Source organism: Sciurus vulgaris, assembly GCF_902686455.1.
Source record: "Sciurus vulgaris genome assembly, chromosome: 1".
Lineage (NCBI taxonomy): Eukaryota > Metazoa > Chordata > Mammalia > Rodentia > Sciuridae > Sciurus > Sciurus vulgaris.
In genome coordinates, this window is record NC_136461.1 from 203,702,906 (window position 1) to 203,720,496 (window position 17,591).

At 52.0% G+C, this 17,591-nt stretch overlaps 2 protein-coding genes across 4 annotated transcripts in view; one reads left to right on the forward strand and one right to left on the reverse strand.

The window, feature by feature from the left end:
* Positions 1-17,591, forward strand: part of TG (thyroglobulin) — a gene marked incomplete at its 5' end in the record, with an annotated part of 218,433 nt that overhangs the window by 136,581 nt on the left and 64,261 nt on the right. The window lies entirely within an intron of this gene.
* The window catches only part of SLA (Src like adaptor), a 54,071-nt gene continuing 36,995 nt past the window's right edge, over positions 516-17,591 (reverse strand). For all 3 annotated transcript variants that reach the window (XM_079134677.1, XM_079134676.1, XM_079134675.1), the window contains 6 exons: positions 11,806-11,905; positions 10,899-10,985; positions 8,168-8,271; positions 6,647-6,778; positions 3,051-3,183; positions 516-2,321 (listed from right to left, as the gene is read on the reverse strand). In XM_079134677.1, coding sequence (XP_078990803.1) covers positions 2,108-2,321; positions 3,051-3,183; positions 6,647-6,778; positions 8,168-8,271; positions 10,899-10,985; positions 11,806-11,905 — 770 coding nt within the window. In that variant the 3' untranslated portion in view covers positions 516-2,107. The remainder of the gene's footprint in view (positions 2,322-3,050; positions 3,184-6,646; positions 6,779-8,167; positions 8,272-10,898; positions 10,986-11,805; positions 11,906-17,591) is intronic.

The window sequence follows — 17,591 nt, forward strand, 5'->3', positions numbered from 1 at the left end:
CAGGGTGCTCCCCGCCTCTCAGCACACCCAGCCCTTGCTGCCCTGCCCACCTTCTGGTGCCTTCTTCAGCCTGCATGGGCTACCTGCTGTCCCTGCCCCCAATGTCACTGGATCTGTGCATGGCTGTCAGCTGCTCCTCTTCCAGGTCTTAGCTCAAAGTCTGCATCCACTTGCTGGCCTTCCCTCAGTGTCCATCTAGAGAGCCCCCGGGCTCCGTGGAACCTGTTGTTTCCTGCATGTTCCTCCCCATCATCAGAAAGCCTCCTGTTATGTGTGACATTAAGTTCCAGGAATTCTCAGAGTACCAAATAGCCAGTGTGTGTGGTTCTCGTAATGATGGTGAAGACTTTGCACCCCTCGCCCCTCGCCTGCCTCCCAGTGTAGAGACACCTCGGCGCCAGGGCATCTGGCTGAGGCTGTCCTCGGGAAGCTTTCTCTCGCTGTCCTTCACTCTGGCCCTCTTGCCGCAGAGCCCGAGAGAACTTTCCACTCACCTCGACCTGGAAGCTCCCCCATTCAAGGTTTAAATATTTATTAGGCTTACTTTAATCAGGAATAAATACATGATTGAACAAAGTGTAATGCTTCCCACCTAGAAAACCCCCGGGGCTCCCCAAACGCTCCAGTCACATTGGTCACAATAGAAAATAACACAGAAGATGCTGAACAGATATCTGGAGCTCAGAGGCACCAGCCTCCAGAGGGAAGTCCCTGTCCCCAGCATCGCATTCCTTTCTCACATGTTGGCCGGTGGCTCTGGAACAGCCATGGGGGATTGTCAAGGAAGCCACAAATGCCTCCTTATATAAATGCCCTGGCATCTGGTGACAGAGCAAATCACGTAAACACACATGCACGTACCACCAGCTGCATGAACTCACGTCCACAGATTGCGCACGTGAGCTTACACCGATGGGCCATGTGCACGCACCCCTCCCCAGAGTCCCTTGTGGGGGAAGAGTGAGTCACGAGCTGTCTGCAGGCGCTTCCCTCTCAGCAGGGTCCTGTCTGGTGAACGCTCCCCTCTCCCGCCCTGTGTCTTGGCCCATCTCTTACAGCTGTATATGGCAGGACTTCCTCTCTTTCCTGGAGCTCGGTGTTTGCATTCATGTGGATTCCAGACCCTTCTTAGGATAAAATGTGGTGTGAATTCATTCCTTAGAAGTGATCAGTTTCCACGCTTTAAAAAAGTCCAGCCATTCTTCCTGCAGCATCCAGTGGCCCTGCACTCTGCTCCGTGCAGATCCCTGGACACAGGAGCCCCTGGGCCACCCCAGCTGCCCCAGCCCATCCCAGGCCAGGGGTCCGTCTCCATGCACAGCTGCTCTTCTACTACCTGCTGATCCCTGCCTGTCCCACTGTGCACCCCTCGCTGGGGCTGAGTCGCTGTTGTTCTCCTTCTGGGTGCTCACCTCACACGGGACCCAAGCCAGCACCTCCTTACATGTCATGGAGGAATCATGGATGCACCCGCACTGGGTCAATCATTGACCCCTGCGGCCATGGAAGCTCTTTCTGTGCTGCAGACCCTGGAAGGCTGAGTCTCAGGCCGCCTCCCTCCCCCACCAGCCGCCTCCCTTGCCCGCATGTCCCCTGCCTTCGTGGACCCAGGAGGCTACCAACTTCAGGCCACATGGCTTTAGTGCAGGAGCGTGCCACGGCTCCTATTGTGGTGCTAGCAAGTCCTTCAGGCTAGTGTTCAGGGTCAGTGGGTCTCTTACGAAGGAGAAGGTGCACCCCAAGGTCTCTGTGGATGCAAAGGCAGCTCTGGCCTGATGCCGATCAGCAGACCCGCCTGCTGCAGGCCTTGGTCCTGGGCCCATCTTCCTCTCGCCCTCTGCCGTTTCGTGAGGAATGCACTCGTCCTTCCCATGCATACTGGACTCTTTGAGACACACATCATGACCCAACATGTCCTGTGTCACAGCCCTGATCAGACGTGGGGGAGGGGTTCCTTTGGTCACCATGAGGATAGAGAAGATGAGATGGGTCTCCTGGCCAGAAGGTGTGGCACGTTCAGAGACCAGAGAACCCTGCCTTTTGCGACTTCCCAGGTGCAGTCAGAACCTCTGTGGCCCAGGTGCAAGCCAGGGTGTCTGTTGTGCAGCTAGTCTTCGAAGTACGGCGGTGACGAGAACAGTGAGCTCTTCCGCTTGCTTCCGCTGTACATCAGGGAGACGCTCTTCTTCTTCCGATCAAAGGGGCTGGTGTCGTCCCCAGTCAGGGACAGGTAGGATGCGATGCTTTCCCGAAGGCCATAGCTGAAAAGGGACTCATCCACCCCGAGTGGGTTCCCTGCTCCCTCAGTGTCCTCCTGTAGTCTGTGATTCAGAACAGGTGGAGGAAGAAGGGAGAAAAGAGAAGGATATTGACAGAGAAGGGTTCGGGGACAAAGAACAGGAAAAGGAAGGAAAAAAAGAGCCCGATTAGTATTCCTTTAGCTTATTGTTCTCATCCTGACTCTTATATTTGTGGGCTTTGTGATCCTAGACAAACCACTCAACCTCTCTGAACTTCTGTCTTCTCCAGTGCCTAAAACATCCCACTATAAATCTTCGGGAATATTTCTATGAGGAAGAGCAGTTTTGTTCATCTCTCAGCCATCTTTGGTTTTCTTTTAATTTACCCATGGGATGAATTTGGATTCCTGTTCAATTCTTGAGACAACCCACCAATCACAATTCATGGATATTCACCTCAAAATTCAATGGCTGGCAATGGAAAAAAACAGACTAAATCAGTGGAAGATAGATTTTCTCTGAGCAAAGATGAGTCACCTCAGGAATCTGGTGGCATGTTTAAGTTTCATGAGTGAGTCTTAAATACTAGGAAATCGACGCAAGATTGGTTTGTGCGGGAGACTAGGACCTGTGCAATTAGAAAAAGCAAGGAGGGTGTCTGGCTAGACCATGTGCTGTTGGCTTTGAGTGGGGACTCATAAACTCAGCAGATCGAGGGGACGGAGGGTTGTGGGGAGTGGCCAATGACACTAGGCCAAGGCTTTCACGAGCCAGGCTCACACGCTCAGGGGGGACCCACCCCCCACACACCTGGACGCTCTCTTCCAGTCGAAGGTCTTCTGGCGCAGGGTGACAGGGGAGCTGGAGGCCCTCGCTGCTGGGACGGGCGTGCTCTGCGTGAGGCAGGGCGTGGTGAGCACGCAGCACAGGCCATCGGCCACCTCTGCAGAGGGAAGCAGACAGGGTCAGGCCCAGGGAAAGCCACAGTCTGTGTGGAGTGCAGGCCTGGGCACCATCTCCTGGCTATTGGCATGGGGAAATGGAAGCAGGGACCTGAAGGGGGTGTGGAAGGTAGTGGCAAGGCCGAGAGTCACACACCCAGTCATCTGAGGGCTGTTAACGTGCCCTGAACGTGCTGTACAATTAGTGAGGCACAGGCAGCGGGAGGGTCTGCGGACCCAGAATCAACGCAACAGGTTTGAGTGTCGGCTTCACTGTTGGTGAATTAACCTCTCTGAGCCTTCGTTTCCTTGACTACACAAGGAGAGCATGAGGACAAGTGAGGACAGCTGGTAGGGTGGCCATGGGAGGGCAGGGCTGTGCCCTGCAGCAGAATTCTCCTGTGCACAAGAATGCACTCCCCAAAGCACGCAGGAGGTTTTACTGCAGCACGTGTGCATTAGGATTCCCCAAAGCACACAGTAGGCTTCGGTACTGCTCAGGTGCATCAAGTGCATCTGCAGGCAGGAAGGAAGATAGAGCAAACAAGGAGGGCAGGAAGGCGGGGAAGTGGGGGAGAGGGAGCAGGAGAGAAGGGCAGGGAGGGAGAAAGGACCCCCAAAAAGCATGAAAGACACAGAGCGAGGAAGAAGAGAAGCAAGGGGAGAGCGGACAATGATAGCATCAGAAAGATCCCTCTTCTAGCCCGGAACCTCGTGCAGACAGAAAGAAAATTAAGCAAGGTCCTTGCTTTTCCCCTTGGCTGGTAGGAAATGGCTAAGCCTCCGGGGCCCCATCTCCCCAGGTGCATTAAGACACGGCCTCGTTATGTCCCAGAAGCCTCCCCAGCCCATCGTCAGAGAGAGTCTGAGCAGCCTTATTCAGGCTGAGGATCCCGCACTTCCCTTGTCCCTGGGGAGAGGCATGACCCTGAATGTGAGGCACTGCTGGTGTCTGCTGGCCCTCAGCTGGCAGAAAGCACGCCGCAGCTCTGACAGCCCCGCTCCCGTCTGTGGGGTCTCTGGGGTGCCTGCCCAGCACCCAGGAAGCTGGTGAGACAGCACCCCAGCCTGTCCACTGGGGCAACCCAGTGCCTGCTCCTGACTTCCGGTCTGATTGCACCATGACTTCAGGTGTCACCTGCGTGGGTGCGCAGGAATGTGAGATCAGAGGGATGCTTGATTGGCTGTACATCTAAAATAATTACCCCCCGCTTATGAGAGAGGAAGACGAAGTCAGATCCAGAGCCCAGCAGGCGGCGGCCCTGAGGTGGCCCTGAGGCGGCCCTCCGTAGCTCACACTTGGGCAACAAACAGACTTGGAGGAGCAGAGGGGCTGACACAGGCATGACCCAGGAGCCCAGCTGAGCTGGCCAAGGTCCCTTTACCATGCGCAGTATTTTATATCCGTTCTAGAGATAAAGACACTGAGGATCCCAGGTTCAAGTTGTTTGCCAAGGGTCACAAAATGTGACCAACCCCCATCTCATTGATTTGGGACCAGGTTCTCATTCCAAAAGCAGCTCAGTGTCTCTTAAGCGGAGAAGACAGAACCCTTCCTCTGCCTCCCAGATGTGACACAGGTCACAGCTCACCAGGGTGCTCCCTCCTCCCACTCCTGAGGCTCCTGACCCTGCCTTCCAGAGTCCCCTGTTCCTCTCCATTTCCCTGTGTCCTTGCCCACATCTTAGAAGAAAACATCTTGTGTTTTCAGACCCATTTCAGCTATGCGTAGAGGAGAACCGTGACTGTCACCCGTCAATTGATGCTAGGGCCAGGATTGTCTTTCTGGAAGGTGCTTCCGCGGCGCTGGTGTGCCATCCTCCCTGTGGTCCCACAACCCAAGTGGGCGTGGTGTTCCTGGCCCACAGTCTCTTGGCCTCTGGGTCTGTGAGAGCTTTGCTGGGGAGGAATCTGTTTCATGTTTGCTTCTGTCTATGCAAAATTTATGGTCTGCACACCCCTCTGATGATTGTTATTAAAAGCCAAACACCAAAACCAACCTTCGCACATACCCAGCAAAGTCGGCTGTTTCCAGGACTCCCTTCCTCTTTCATTTTTAGCTAACTGGTAGGTTTTTCAGGTAGCACAGAAGTAATATTTGTAATCATTTATTTTGCATCTGCCACAGGCGCCAGGCTGTGCTGCGCCTGGCACCAGAACAATGATGCTTAATGATCATGTAATCCCCTGCTGGGGCCACTGTCACCTCCTCCCAGGAATGAGAGGGTGGAGGGCTTGCTCAAGATCACCCAGAGCTTGAATCTTAGCGTGGGCCTGCCTCTCCCGGCAGCCTCGGCTCCCATCACCTGCTACTGCTCATAGGTCAGGGATGTCACCCAATGACTGTGTGGGTTCCTTTCTCCTTGAAATGGCCTTGTCGTCTTTGATTCAATACCCTGAATCCTAAAAAATGCTGACAAGGTTGCCCCTGGGTTCAAGATTAGGCACCTTAGACTCAAAAGGGAAGCCGCTAACAGAGTGAGAACAACCTCTTCCCTGCCTCCCTCAATCAGGCAGAGCAAAAGAGGGGGACGCAGTAGCCCCACTCGAGAAAAAGTGGCTGCCACCCATAGGTGCTTGAGGTCTGGCCAGGTCCTCTCCTCAGCCCCCTGTCTCCTGAGAGTAGGGACAACTGGTGTCTGCATTGTATGGGAAGAAAGTGGGGCACGAAGAGGCAAATATTCAGCCCAGGTGGTCCAGCTATAAGAGAGCAGAGCTGGGAATAAACCAAGGTGCCAGAGCAGCTGCTGGAAACTTAGCTGCTATTTACAATTTCTCCCTCGTCCATGGGGTACAATTCCAACTCCCGAGCTGGCTCTCGGGACTCTTCATCACTCCATCAAAACTTAACCATGCTTCCACCAACTTGGAGGATGCTGCCTGTCTTGGTCGCCTGGGTCCAGCAAGGATACACAAAGTAATAAAATAGACCCCCATCCTTAGGATCTCCTTGGGAAACACAGACCAGCATGCAACTAGGCCATGCCACACAGTTATCAGAGGGCAAGGGAGCGGAACACCTGGAGCATTCTGGGACAGAAAGGATGGACAACGCAGTCTAGCTCCTAGGCTTCTTCACAGAGGCGGCCCACGTTGGCCTTGGAGGATGAAGAGCATTTTGACAAGCAGAGAAGGGGAAATTAATGGCACTTCAGAACAACGTCCCTGAAAATGCAGAGGTGCCAGCTGTCTGTGGCTGTGCATACAGGGCCTGCTGGCTTGTGTGGCTTCCAGAGGGAGAGAAGGGGATTGGAGGTGAGGTGTTTTCTACCCACTACCACAGGGCTCAGAGGCCATCTGAGCTTGCAGCTTGAACTCCGAATTAGCATATTAAGAACTCAGAATGGGCAGAAAGCAAGGAAAAATTCCCAGCTTCTGTTGGTGACCTGGGCCTCAACCTAGCTGGTGAGGCCACATGCCAGTAGTTCAGAGGGGCTTCCTCACCCAGTCCCGCCTCTTTCTTACCTGAATAGTGATTGACCAGATCCTCCAGGCACTGGAAGGTGAGCCTTGGGGAGATGTAATACCAGTTGTTTGGCAAGCGGAAGATGCGATAGTGCTTCACCTGCCTGTGTCTCACTGACAGTGAATAAAAGCCTGCAGGAGGCAGAAGATATGTTAGTGACTTCTCATGTCCCCTCCCAAAGGCAGCCAGTGGCTGGCCAACCTCCACAGAGGCATATACTACTCACCCTTGGGCTACTGCAGTGACGCTGGGACACAACGCCCTGCCAGGAGCAACAGCCCCTCCCACCCTGGACCCTCTGTTCAGATGTGGCTCCCTGTTGAGAGCCCAGGGCGCTGTTATTTTAGCAGCCCCCTAATGTACTCAAGAAGCACACTGCCAGCCCAGGTTTCCAAGTACAGAGCCTACTCTTGCTCTTTGAGGTGAATGTTGGGGCGCCACCTTCTCCCTGTGAATCCTGAGGCCATCTTGACTGCTCAGAGTTTGGTTGCCACCCATGACCTACTTGGGCGCTCCCTCCCCTGGCCAAGCCAGCCTAGGGGCTCTGAGCTGGGAATCCTCTAGGACATTTGAATCTTTCACAAAAGTGTCATTTTGGCACTTTAAAGTCCCCTATTTGTCATCATGCTTCCCCAAGCCAGGCTGTGCTCATTTTGGTGAAGACTCTATTGCCTGGTGGCCCTGACCCTTGGCAGGTGCCTGGAAAATACTCAGATACTCTGCCTTCTCTTCCTTGATAGGAGTAAACAGGAAGCAGGGCGAGAGCTTGAAAGATCTCTTATGTTTGAACAGTTGGTCTTACAATTACCAGTGGGGGCGTCCTAGCCACCAAGAGTTTTGTTCCTGTGACATTTAACTGGTACTCTATCCAGGCACAGGGCTGTTCTTAATGCCTGACTCTGAGGCTAAGAGAGAGGGTGATTCATGTCCAAAACTAGAATTTGGAACTCCTGCTCAGAACTGCAGAAGGGACCCTGCTGTCTGCTCGGTTGACGCAGGAAATAATGATGATAAAGATCATGGCGAGCAGGAACAGGAGCTTGTCTCCCCGAGAGGCCCCGAGGACGCTGATCTCAAAGCCTCCCACACAGCATGGCACTACAAACATCATTACATCTGACTCTCAGCACGTACAAGGGGGAGGTTCTCCCCACTTCACAGATGAGGAAACAGAGTTCAGAGAAGTAAACCTGTGCAAACCACAGGGCTGGTGGCTTCAGGCCGGGCCATGACCATGCCATTGTCCTCTTCTGTGTGCCCAGCATGCTGCCCATACCTGGTGCTCAGTTTTGTCCTCAGTTGATGGAAAATTCTCCAATAGGAGTCTTAGTGAGGGCCGTGGTAGTACCCAGTCACCTGCTCCCTGTCTCTGGGCCCCTTGCTGTCATGCTGGCCTCACTGGGGTCATACGGACATGGCCGCAAGGAGCTAACCACCTGCACCCATGTGCATGCGGAGGCAGGAGAGGCAGCCAGGAGTAAGACCTGTCTGTCTGATGGGCATGGAGAGAGGTTGCTCACCTTTCTTGGTCTCGCTCTCCCTGATCATGAAGGAGCCAACCTTTGTGTCTGGCAGCTGCAGCAGCTCCTCCGCCTTTTCCCTGCCCAGCCCTTCGAACAGCCACCTGGGACATAGGGGGACAGCTGTGAGCACCCTGCATGTGTCCTGCCCAGAGAAACCTAGACCCAGCTAAGGGTGCGTGTGAAGTTGAAGTCCTGAAACTGTGGAGATGAGGGGCTTCAAGGAGGAGGGACGTCAGCTCTTCATTCACTCACTTACCCGCTCGTTCATTCACGCACTTACATGTTCACCGTTGCCCATGAAGTGTCCCGAGTGCCTATTGCTGGCCATTGTTAGGCTGGATAATGACACAGGTGCTCGGGGCCTCTCAGCCCGTTCCTCCAATGCCCACTGGAATGTGCCCATATGAAATGCATGGCATGTGCATTATGCAGTGCCCTCCGTGGCTGTGCAGTCTGCCTCCTGTGAACCATACACACTCTGCCATGGTCACCCTCCCTGTGCCCTTGTTTTGTGGGCTTCAGGGTGGCATCCAGGGTGTCAGGCTTGGTGTATGCTTGTGAGCAAGAAGGAGGGCAGGAGAGGTGGCTTGTGGAGGCACCCCAAAAAAGCCCACCGCGCCTTGGCTTCACCTCCTCTGGCACCCTCTGTTCCCAAGTGTTCAAAGACTTGTCATTGCACTGGGGCTTTGATGTGTTCCTTGCTTTTTTCACTGAACAGTAAGAAATGGTGTCTGTGCTCAGTTTTGCAGTGGGGTTTCGCACCCACCGAAGAGCTGCTCTTGAGCCCTCCTGGGAAGCTGCTTTGGACACAAAGGAAACTGTGTTCCAGGTGAAAGGGCTCTGCCAGACCTCAGCTGGGCAGGAAGTGCATGGTTAGCAGGAGGCTGGGGCGCATGCAGACACAACTGCACTTCTCTCAGGTCCTAATCAGTGTGAGCTGTGGCGGGCATTCATGTGTTGCTGTCTTGAAGACTTTAAGGTTCTCCGGGGCATGTGAGCAGGTCCAGGTCAGCAAGGCCAGTTGACTGAGTGCCCTGAAGCACCAGGTGTGGGGAGACCTACAGGTTCTATTTATTCATGTAAGTGCTCATTGCTGTTGCTGCTGGGTTCATAATCAGGTCATATGTGATCAAAATCAGGTCATTTTTGGCCAAATATTTCAACAATTCCCTGAGTTCTGCACAGTTTGTGAAATATTAATGATTTGAGTGTATACAACAAAAACTCATTTATTCAAGTTCCTACATAAAAGTCTACAAAACAGCAACAGCAGCAACGTAGGAATATGAACTACATGTTGCGTATGTTACGTGCTGTATTAAGCACTTGAACTCTGATCCTCAACTCCCTGAAACAGGTGATACTGTCTCTCTCACAAATGTGGATGCTGAAAGAATGATTAAATAACTTGTGCCCGTTACCATGTCAGCAACTGAAAGAGTAAAATTAGAACACATTTTTCTGGGACACCCAATTCCACAAATACTACACCTTACTGCCCTTTGTTCTGTATTTTAAGAAATGTCAATGCATCTACGAAATCGGTTGTCCTGTGGGGTCCTAATTGTGTTGCTCGTTTGGATTCCCACCATCCCCGGCCCCAGGCAGCTTCTGTCCCACATCTTTAACATGTCGGTGTCAAGGTGTGTTTGCTAAGGAATGAATGGATCAGAGACAACCCTGATTTAGAAGCCATATGTGACTTGGGTTTCTTTCAGAAGGTGACTCTCATGTTCAGTTTCATCAGCCTCAACACGGAAGTGTTTTCCGTATTCATGATTAAGATCATCAATACTGAAGTCAGCGTACTGAATTCCAGTCCTCAGAGAATTTGTGTGGTCGTCTCTGCTTCACCAGACGAGCGCGCATCTCTGGATGAGAAGCTATTTTGTGTTTGGGCAGGGGTCTTCCTCCCCGCTTCTCTACACTGAGCACTTCTGTGCTGAGGTCTGGCCCCGTTAGCTTGACAGGTGAGAAGACTGTGGCTTGATGAGGTTAAGTAACTGCCGAGGCCCTTCCCTAGGCGGAGGGAGCCAGGACGTGAGCCCAGGCGTGCTGTGCCACAGCCGCCCCTGCTTCACCGAGGCAGGGAACACTGATTCCCTCAACCACACCCGAGGTCGCCATGGCCTCTCTTCTGCTTGGCTCATCTGCTTGTCCAATGGGTGTGTGGCACGTTGGGCAGGGAGCACTCTGTGCTGCTGAATATGGAGTTGATAAGATGTGGCTCTTGGCAGAGTCTCTCTGTGACATCTGGCATTGCTGCAGGAACTACTCGGGAATTGTCTCGTTTTCCCACAGCCCTGCACTTTAGTCATATTACATATTACTATCCCCAGCATTTGATGTTGTGCTTCCTTTTTGACAACTCATGATTTCAGAAACTCATGCAGCCTGGGCTCCCTTGCCTGGGCAGAGAGTGACAGGTGGGATCTGAGCCCAGATGGCTTGAGCTGCCACGCCTCCCTGCCCCCTGTGGTCCAGCACTCGGGGAGTCGGTACTGAGCACCAGCAGCACCTCACTGCAACTGAAAAGCCCAGCTCCCTCATTTCACCCCCAGGAACCTGGGTCCCCAGGTGGACGGGATCCATCCGGGTCTGCATCGTTCCCGAGGGCGGAGATGGGGTGGGTGGAGAAGTGCCTTCCTTGCCATTACACCATGCTGGAAGGCCTCTCTGCCCTCTCCTGAGCCACAGCTTAATGATGCTGTCTGGGAAAAGCACTCACCCATGGTAGACTCTGGCCACACAGATTCCCGGGATGTAACTCTCCCGACCAGTGCTAAGAGAAATGGCTTTCCACCAGCCGCCTTCACTGTCAGAACAGAAAGACAAGAACAGGATGGGTAAATGGCAAAACCAAGGTCAAGTGAACAGGGTCAGCAGAGTTATCCCAGGGCAGCGGGGGTCAGTTCTCTTCTGAGGTCTGTTATTGCCCAGATGGACCCAAATTTCTCCATTTGAAAATTGAGTGTTTCGAGTGTGTGTGTGTGTGTGTGTGTGTGTGTGTGTGTGTGTGTGTGTATACACATACACAGCAGATATCCCCACAAACTAGCTTGGAAGCATTCCCACGTGCTAGCAAAAGCCACCTCTGGGATCAGCAGCTGATGTTCTCAACTGCTGTGCTATAGTTGGAGGCTTTTTAAAACCAATGCTTACTGGGTTGGTCTATACCCTGAAATATAACCAAAGATAGTTGCATGTGTCTGTATCAATGAGAATCAAAGGAAAGGGACTCGCAGCCCCCATTTGTTCTGCAGACAGCTTGGCATCACACCGAAGGGACAGTAGGAATAGGAGCTGATACTGTCTGTTGGTCATCAAAGTGTGTTCAGATCCTGGGTCCCTCTGCCCAGCACGTGTGGAGGAGATGAGACCCATCCGAGAAGCAGAATTGGGATCATAAAAGTCTCACAGTCAAGTTCAGAAATCTACATTTGGTCCAGCAGTGCCTGGGGAGCCATTGACGTGTTCCGAGGCCAGCGGCATTAAGGGGTCGGGCTGCAGTGTGGGCCAGACTTCTCACCCGACAGTAGGACCAGGGCCCGAGTGGAACTGGAGAACTATGGCTCCCACTCAAACTGAGGCTATCCTGTTTTGAGGATCATAAAACTTTTGAAAAGCTAACTCACTCAGAAATCACTCGCAGTTTCTCCCCTCTGCGGAATATTGGGGGGCTGATGTCAGGAGATGGGTAGTCACTCAGCACAGCGAGGAAGTCGCTCTCCAGTCCTAGGAGATGAAGCGGAGGGGCATTTTGAGTCACAGGAAGGAAGTGAAGCCCTGGGAGGGGGTATGGACCTACCCAGCTGCTGCGGGTTTTCCCTGGACACACCTTCCTCCTGTGCCCAGGTGCCCAGGGCCCCTCACAGAGGGCAGTGCAGTCCATGAGGACCCCTGAGGCCAGCGGCATGCTCCTGTTCTCAGGCCTGCCTTGACCCTGATGTTTTCATCTGAGAAATTTGGGATCCAGAGCCTGTGAGGTGAAGTCACAGACCCGACTTCAGGGTCTGCCTGAGCCACAGGCTCCATCTCTCCATCTTTAGGACATGGCCCGTCTCTGTTCTGGAGTCCCTCTGAGATGAGATAAAAGAGTGTGGCACCATCTCATGGATGACAGAGTGCTAGCAACTTCCCTTCTGTTACTGTGGCCCCAGCTGCCCAAGCTGGGCTTGGGTGTCTCACATCTGTGGCAAGTGGGCGTCAGGGGATGAGGGATGAGTTCTGAGGACCTTCAGACCAAGAGGCTCTTAACTCAGAGGCTACAGAACACTTCTTCCTGGCAGAGTGTGGGGAGCTGTGTGGACCATCCAGTTAACAGTGACCCTTGTTGGGGGTGGGCATGGTGGAAGACAAAATGAAGGACCTTTCATTGTACATATATTGAAAATAATTTTAGTGAACTTTGGAAAAGGAAAGAATGCTATCTGGTCCATGTGAGCACAGCTTACTCTGGAGATGTGGTGGGAAGATGTGAATTTCCTTTCTGACACCAGTGGTGTCTGCTTTACCTCCTTAACGATTTGCCATAATTCGCATGCATTATGCGCAGGGGGTTCTGGGTATGTTCCGGGTAATGACAGGACTTGCAAAACAGCAGCAGCCATGATCGCTGTGGCTGCTATCACTCCCCCTGCGGGCTGGGTCACTGAACTCCCAGATCTGGTGACGTATTTATTCATTCATTTGGTAGCTACTTACTGAGCACCTACCTGAACCCAGCGTCCTTGAGCAAAACAAGCCTGGTTCCCTTGCTCTAGAAAGTATGCCCACGATCATGGGAGGAGTCATTGCTGTCCCCTCACCCAGGAAATTCTGGAGAAAACCCACCACTCAGTTGTGCTGACTGGGTGACCCAAGCAGGCCACTTGCCGGGATCCAGAACCCCTGGGCTGAGCCCTCATCCCCACCTCTTACAGTGCACACATCCTACCCTCCAGCTCTTAAGTCGCTGGGACAGACTGAGTCAAAGGAGGTGGAGCTCTAGAATGAGTAGGAGGGGTGAACGGGGCTTCCGGTACAGGGTTTGGTCATCAGTTGATAAATGAATCAGGAGGAAGTCATCGCAGTGGAACAGTACACTCAAATGTGCTGTTCACTTGAGGAAACCAAGTCGCTGACAATTAACTACGTAAAAGTAAAAGTTCCTGCGTGTGAGGCGGAAACCAAAAGTGACCTTTGGTGTTCTTGCGACTCTTGGAGAAAAGTCAGGGCTCCTGAGGAGCAGTAGTGTCTGGCCATGGAGGGGCTGGCCCGGTGAGGCCTCTTCCCATCCTACAGCAAGCCATGCCTGAGCCCCAGGAGAGTCTCCCTCACTTGATGCTTCACTGAATTCAAACAGGGTTCTTACCATGTGCCATCCAGATACACTCAATAACTAGAGGCAAAATAATAATAATAGTAATAATTAGAGGCAGCTAAACTTGTATTGGGTTTGAAGCTAGAAGTTCTGAGTTCTAATAAGGGGCAATCTGGGTTAGGTGGGGCCTGAAGCTTGTGCAAATTTGGAAGTCCTCCAGATTTGAAACTCAAATGCAAACCAAGGCGCGGGCACCTGGGGTGGGTGGTGCTGGGGAGGGGCCGACAGCACTCAGTCTGCTCAGTCTTCTGGCAAATCCACCTGGACTCTGAGGCCAACTGTACTGAGCTGAAGTGACCAAGTGTGGACACACCCTTCCGTCTTGGGCCTGAGTTTCCTAGTCTGGAAAGTGGCAGGTTGGAAATGCTTTCGTGATGGAAACCCCTTCTTCCTGGTTTAATGATGCCTGAATCTAAAAGGACCATTTATTCACTAAGCTGCCTGGGCTTAGGGTGCCAGGCTGGCCAGGCTCCATGGGCCCCAAAGCCTCTGTGTGGGTTGTGCTGTCTGCCTGCACAGGCAGGTACCCCCTCACCCTCCCTTCACCACCTGTAGCCTCCCCAGAGGGGGCTCAGCTTCTCCGAGTCCTACATCCACTCCCTGGCATTCTCCTTTAAAGTTGAGACCCCGGGTCATATTTTGAGGTTTGTGTGACTGGGCAATGTCTGTCACCAGCTGGCTGTGCATTCCAGGAAGAGCCCATGTGTCTTCCAAGTCTTATGGCCCTGAGCCCAGCATTGGGCCTGTTCCTTTAAGGAGGCTGAAGGCAGGTATATTGAATGCAGATGTGGAGCAACCCCTGAAGGAAGGCCTTTGTCCCGCATTTTTAAGCTGATCCATTTTTAAGCTGAACTATTTTGTGGCTTGCAGCAGGGTGGGCAGCCATCCCAGAAGCCCCTTGTGAAAAATGATCATTGAAATGAGAGTCCCAGAACGTGGAATCTGTGACAAGAGGAGAACCTTGAGATGCAGCCCGTGTCTAGGAGGGGTGAGGAGCTTGTGGCTTTGATGTCTGGTTCAAGAAATAAAAACAACCATCCCTCATGATGTTAAAAGCAAAACTGAACAGAAACAACAACCAAAGCAAAATCCCAGTACAACCAATTGTTCCAGTGGCGGAAAAGGGGCTTACAGGGCTAGTGAGTTTCAGTTTTGCAACAGTAAAGAGAAGTTTCTGTGGAATTTCCACAGCAGTGATGTTTTTGTATCTGTAACACTTGAATATCACTTAGGCAACCTTGTGTTGGACTTTTGCTTAAGAATCAGACGACTTCTGCCTGGTTCTTTGCAAGGAGCTCGAGATGCATCCCCAACCCCTTACCATCAGCATTAGATAAACAGGACAAACCCATCAACCAGTGCAGCAGCCTGGCGTGGACCTCTGTGGGGCAGCGTGGCCTTTCTAAGCAAGCGATTGTGCCAGGGTCCCTTCTGAGTCTTCCGGGAGTTGTGTTCCCCACAGTGAAATGAATACCGGGTAAGATAGTTCCCTTTACTGTTCAAGTTCAAATATATCATCAAGTACTTCCAGAGCCCTTGGCATTAAGGAGAGTCACCCATTCAAACCCAGCTGGATAAATGAGAGAGGCAGAAACAGGAGCATGGCGGAAGCAGGCGGGAAACAAATTAAGTGTTGAAATGTGTGCTGAGCAGGAAAGAAATCCAGAGAGAATTTTCAGAAGAGCTTTATGGAAAGAGAATGGGCTTCGAAATAATCAGACCTGGCTGAAATCCACCTCCACCACTTAATAGCTCTGCGATTTGGGGACAGATTTATTTTTAATGAATCTGAGCTTGATCTCTTTGCGTATAAAAATGAGAAATATCAAAATCTGTCTCCTGTGGTGGGGTCAGTGTCCGCGGTGCTTCACAGTGACGTGCAGGGTCTGCCCAGTGAGTGGCAACTGGTACCCTTTCCTGAGGGGCAGGGCTACCATCCCACTATCCACAACCAGTTTCAGTCAGTAGTGTTGTGAATTTTGCCACTATCTAGTAGTAGTACCGCTGAATCTGCTCTATGGCCTTCTCATCAAAACACAAACTGTATTTGGTAAGAGCAGAAGATGAATTTCAAAATATCAAATATTTGCTGATAGCTCAACTCAAGAATGAGTCAGGTTGGACAGAATGTACAAAAGTATAAAATAGGAAATGAGCCCAGAAAAGGAAGGGGCCCCAGGCAGAACTTGCTAGCCACAAATATTACTTAGTCAAAAAAGAGACAGGCCTCTTTTGCATTATTCTCTGGAGTGTCAGGACCATTTTCTTTTTGAAGGCTGAAAATATCCTTAGCTTTCATTTTTAACTGTGTGTCAAACTCGCCATTCCTTCTTCCAGTCCTCCACCGACCTTGCAGAATGCGTGTTCTTATTTGAAGGGTAAAGAATCCAAAGCTGGGCGAGCCCTAGTAACATGTCCAGGGAAGCATCAGGATTCCCAAGCCATGAAGCCAAGTGGAACTCCTGGATTCTTCATTTCCAGGGTCTCCCCACTTTCCTTAACAGATTAGGACAAAGGCCACTCCAAATGAGTCCCGGGGCTGCTCAAGCTGTGAGAGCAGCTGGCGGCCTGGGAACTGAAATCACTGGCCCAGTGATTTCAGCTTCTGGTTTTACACTCCCTTGAGCCATGCCCAAACTCAGGGGCTCCTGCTGGGTCACAGCAGGCCCGACTTTCAGTAACTTTTTCAGGAAATCACACACACACACAAGAGCAACCAGACACAGCCCAGCAGAGCCTAGTGGCCTGGTGGAAGTTCTGCCACATTGCTGACACCAAGAACCACGGGCTTGTGACCCTCTAGGGTTCTCTCTTACCCAAACCCAGACAGACCTGGAGGTCATCGGGGTCGGTTCCCACTCTCTAAGCTGCAGGACCTCAGGAGGAGCTGGCCTAGTGCATAGGATGAAATTATCTCTGGCCTCCAGAGACCCAGAATGTGTTTCTTGTGAGAACCAAGCTTCCCAGACTTCAGTGGCTTTCAACCCTTCTTGCTCTTCCTCAATTCCATCTTGGGGCCCAGCAGCAGGACCAGGTGGAGTGAGCCACATTGGGCTGGTGCTGTGATGTGCTTCCAATTCAGTCTTTCCCCAGCCCGTGGTGCTGACAGACTAGCCGTCTCAGGGTGGCTATCAGGAAAGAGGAGGAGGAGATCCAAAGACTGTTCCAAGAACACCTGGCTGGTCAGTGGCATGCCAGGTGTTAAACCCAGGTCAGCTCTTTGGAGCACCAGGGCTGTGCTCTAGCCACCAGGCTCTCCTTTGTCATAGTCAAGTGCCACCTCTACTGCTAGTGACCTGATGATGTTTCTCTTAATATTAATCCACTTAAAGCCACTGTAGTCCTTTTCTAAGAAATGTGGGATCATGGACTTATGGGCTTGCTGTGTTTCTATGATATTCACTAAAAGTACAATGATAAAAAAGTTGAATGATGACATTTTACCTAAACTATGTCCTGGACCAGTTGGTGCATGAGACCCAAATAGAAAAGAGAAACCTACTTCAAGATCTAATGCAGGTTCCTCGTCCACAGGATCCCTCAAGAGGGCATGTGAGGGTCTGTGTCATTAAATCTGGTGACCAGGCATGCTCCCCAGCTCTGAAGAGCCCACTTTCTCTCAGCTCACAGGCCTCTTGAAAGCCAGTCCCCCTGGGATGTGTGATGTGGTGGTGAAGAGGGCACTGGATTCAGGTCCCCTGCTTTGTAAGTCTACTGCCCTTTCTGAACTGGGGGGACTCAGGCAAGTCACTTAACCTTTTTGTGCCTCAGTTTCTTCAACTGCTAGTTGGAGAGGATTCTCATAAGAATTAAGAGTTCATATAGGTAAATTCACATACAGTACGCAATTCGCCTGCAGTGTGTAATTTCATGTGTAACGTGTAGTTCACATGCACACAGCTTGGACCTGTGTGTGGCACATCGCAAGCACTGTGCCCTTCTGTACCTAGTCCTCTTCCACAGTGAGACCTGGAGACACTGCAGGAAAACGCCTCCTTGTCTCTTGCAGAGGCAGAAACATAAGCTGCTCTGAGGTCTACCAGTTTTAGGGTCCTGAGA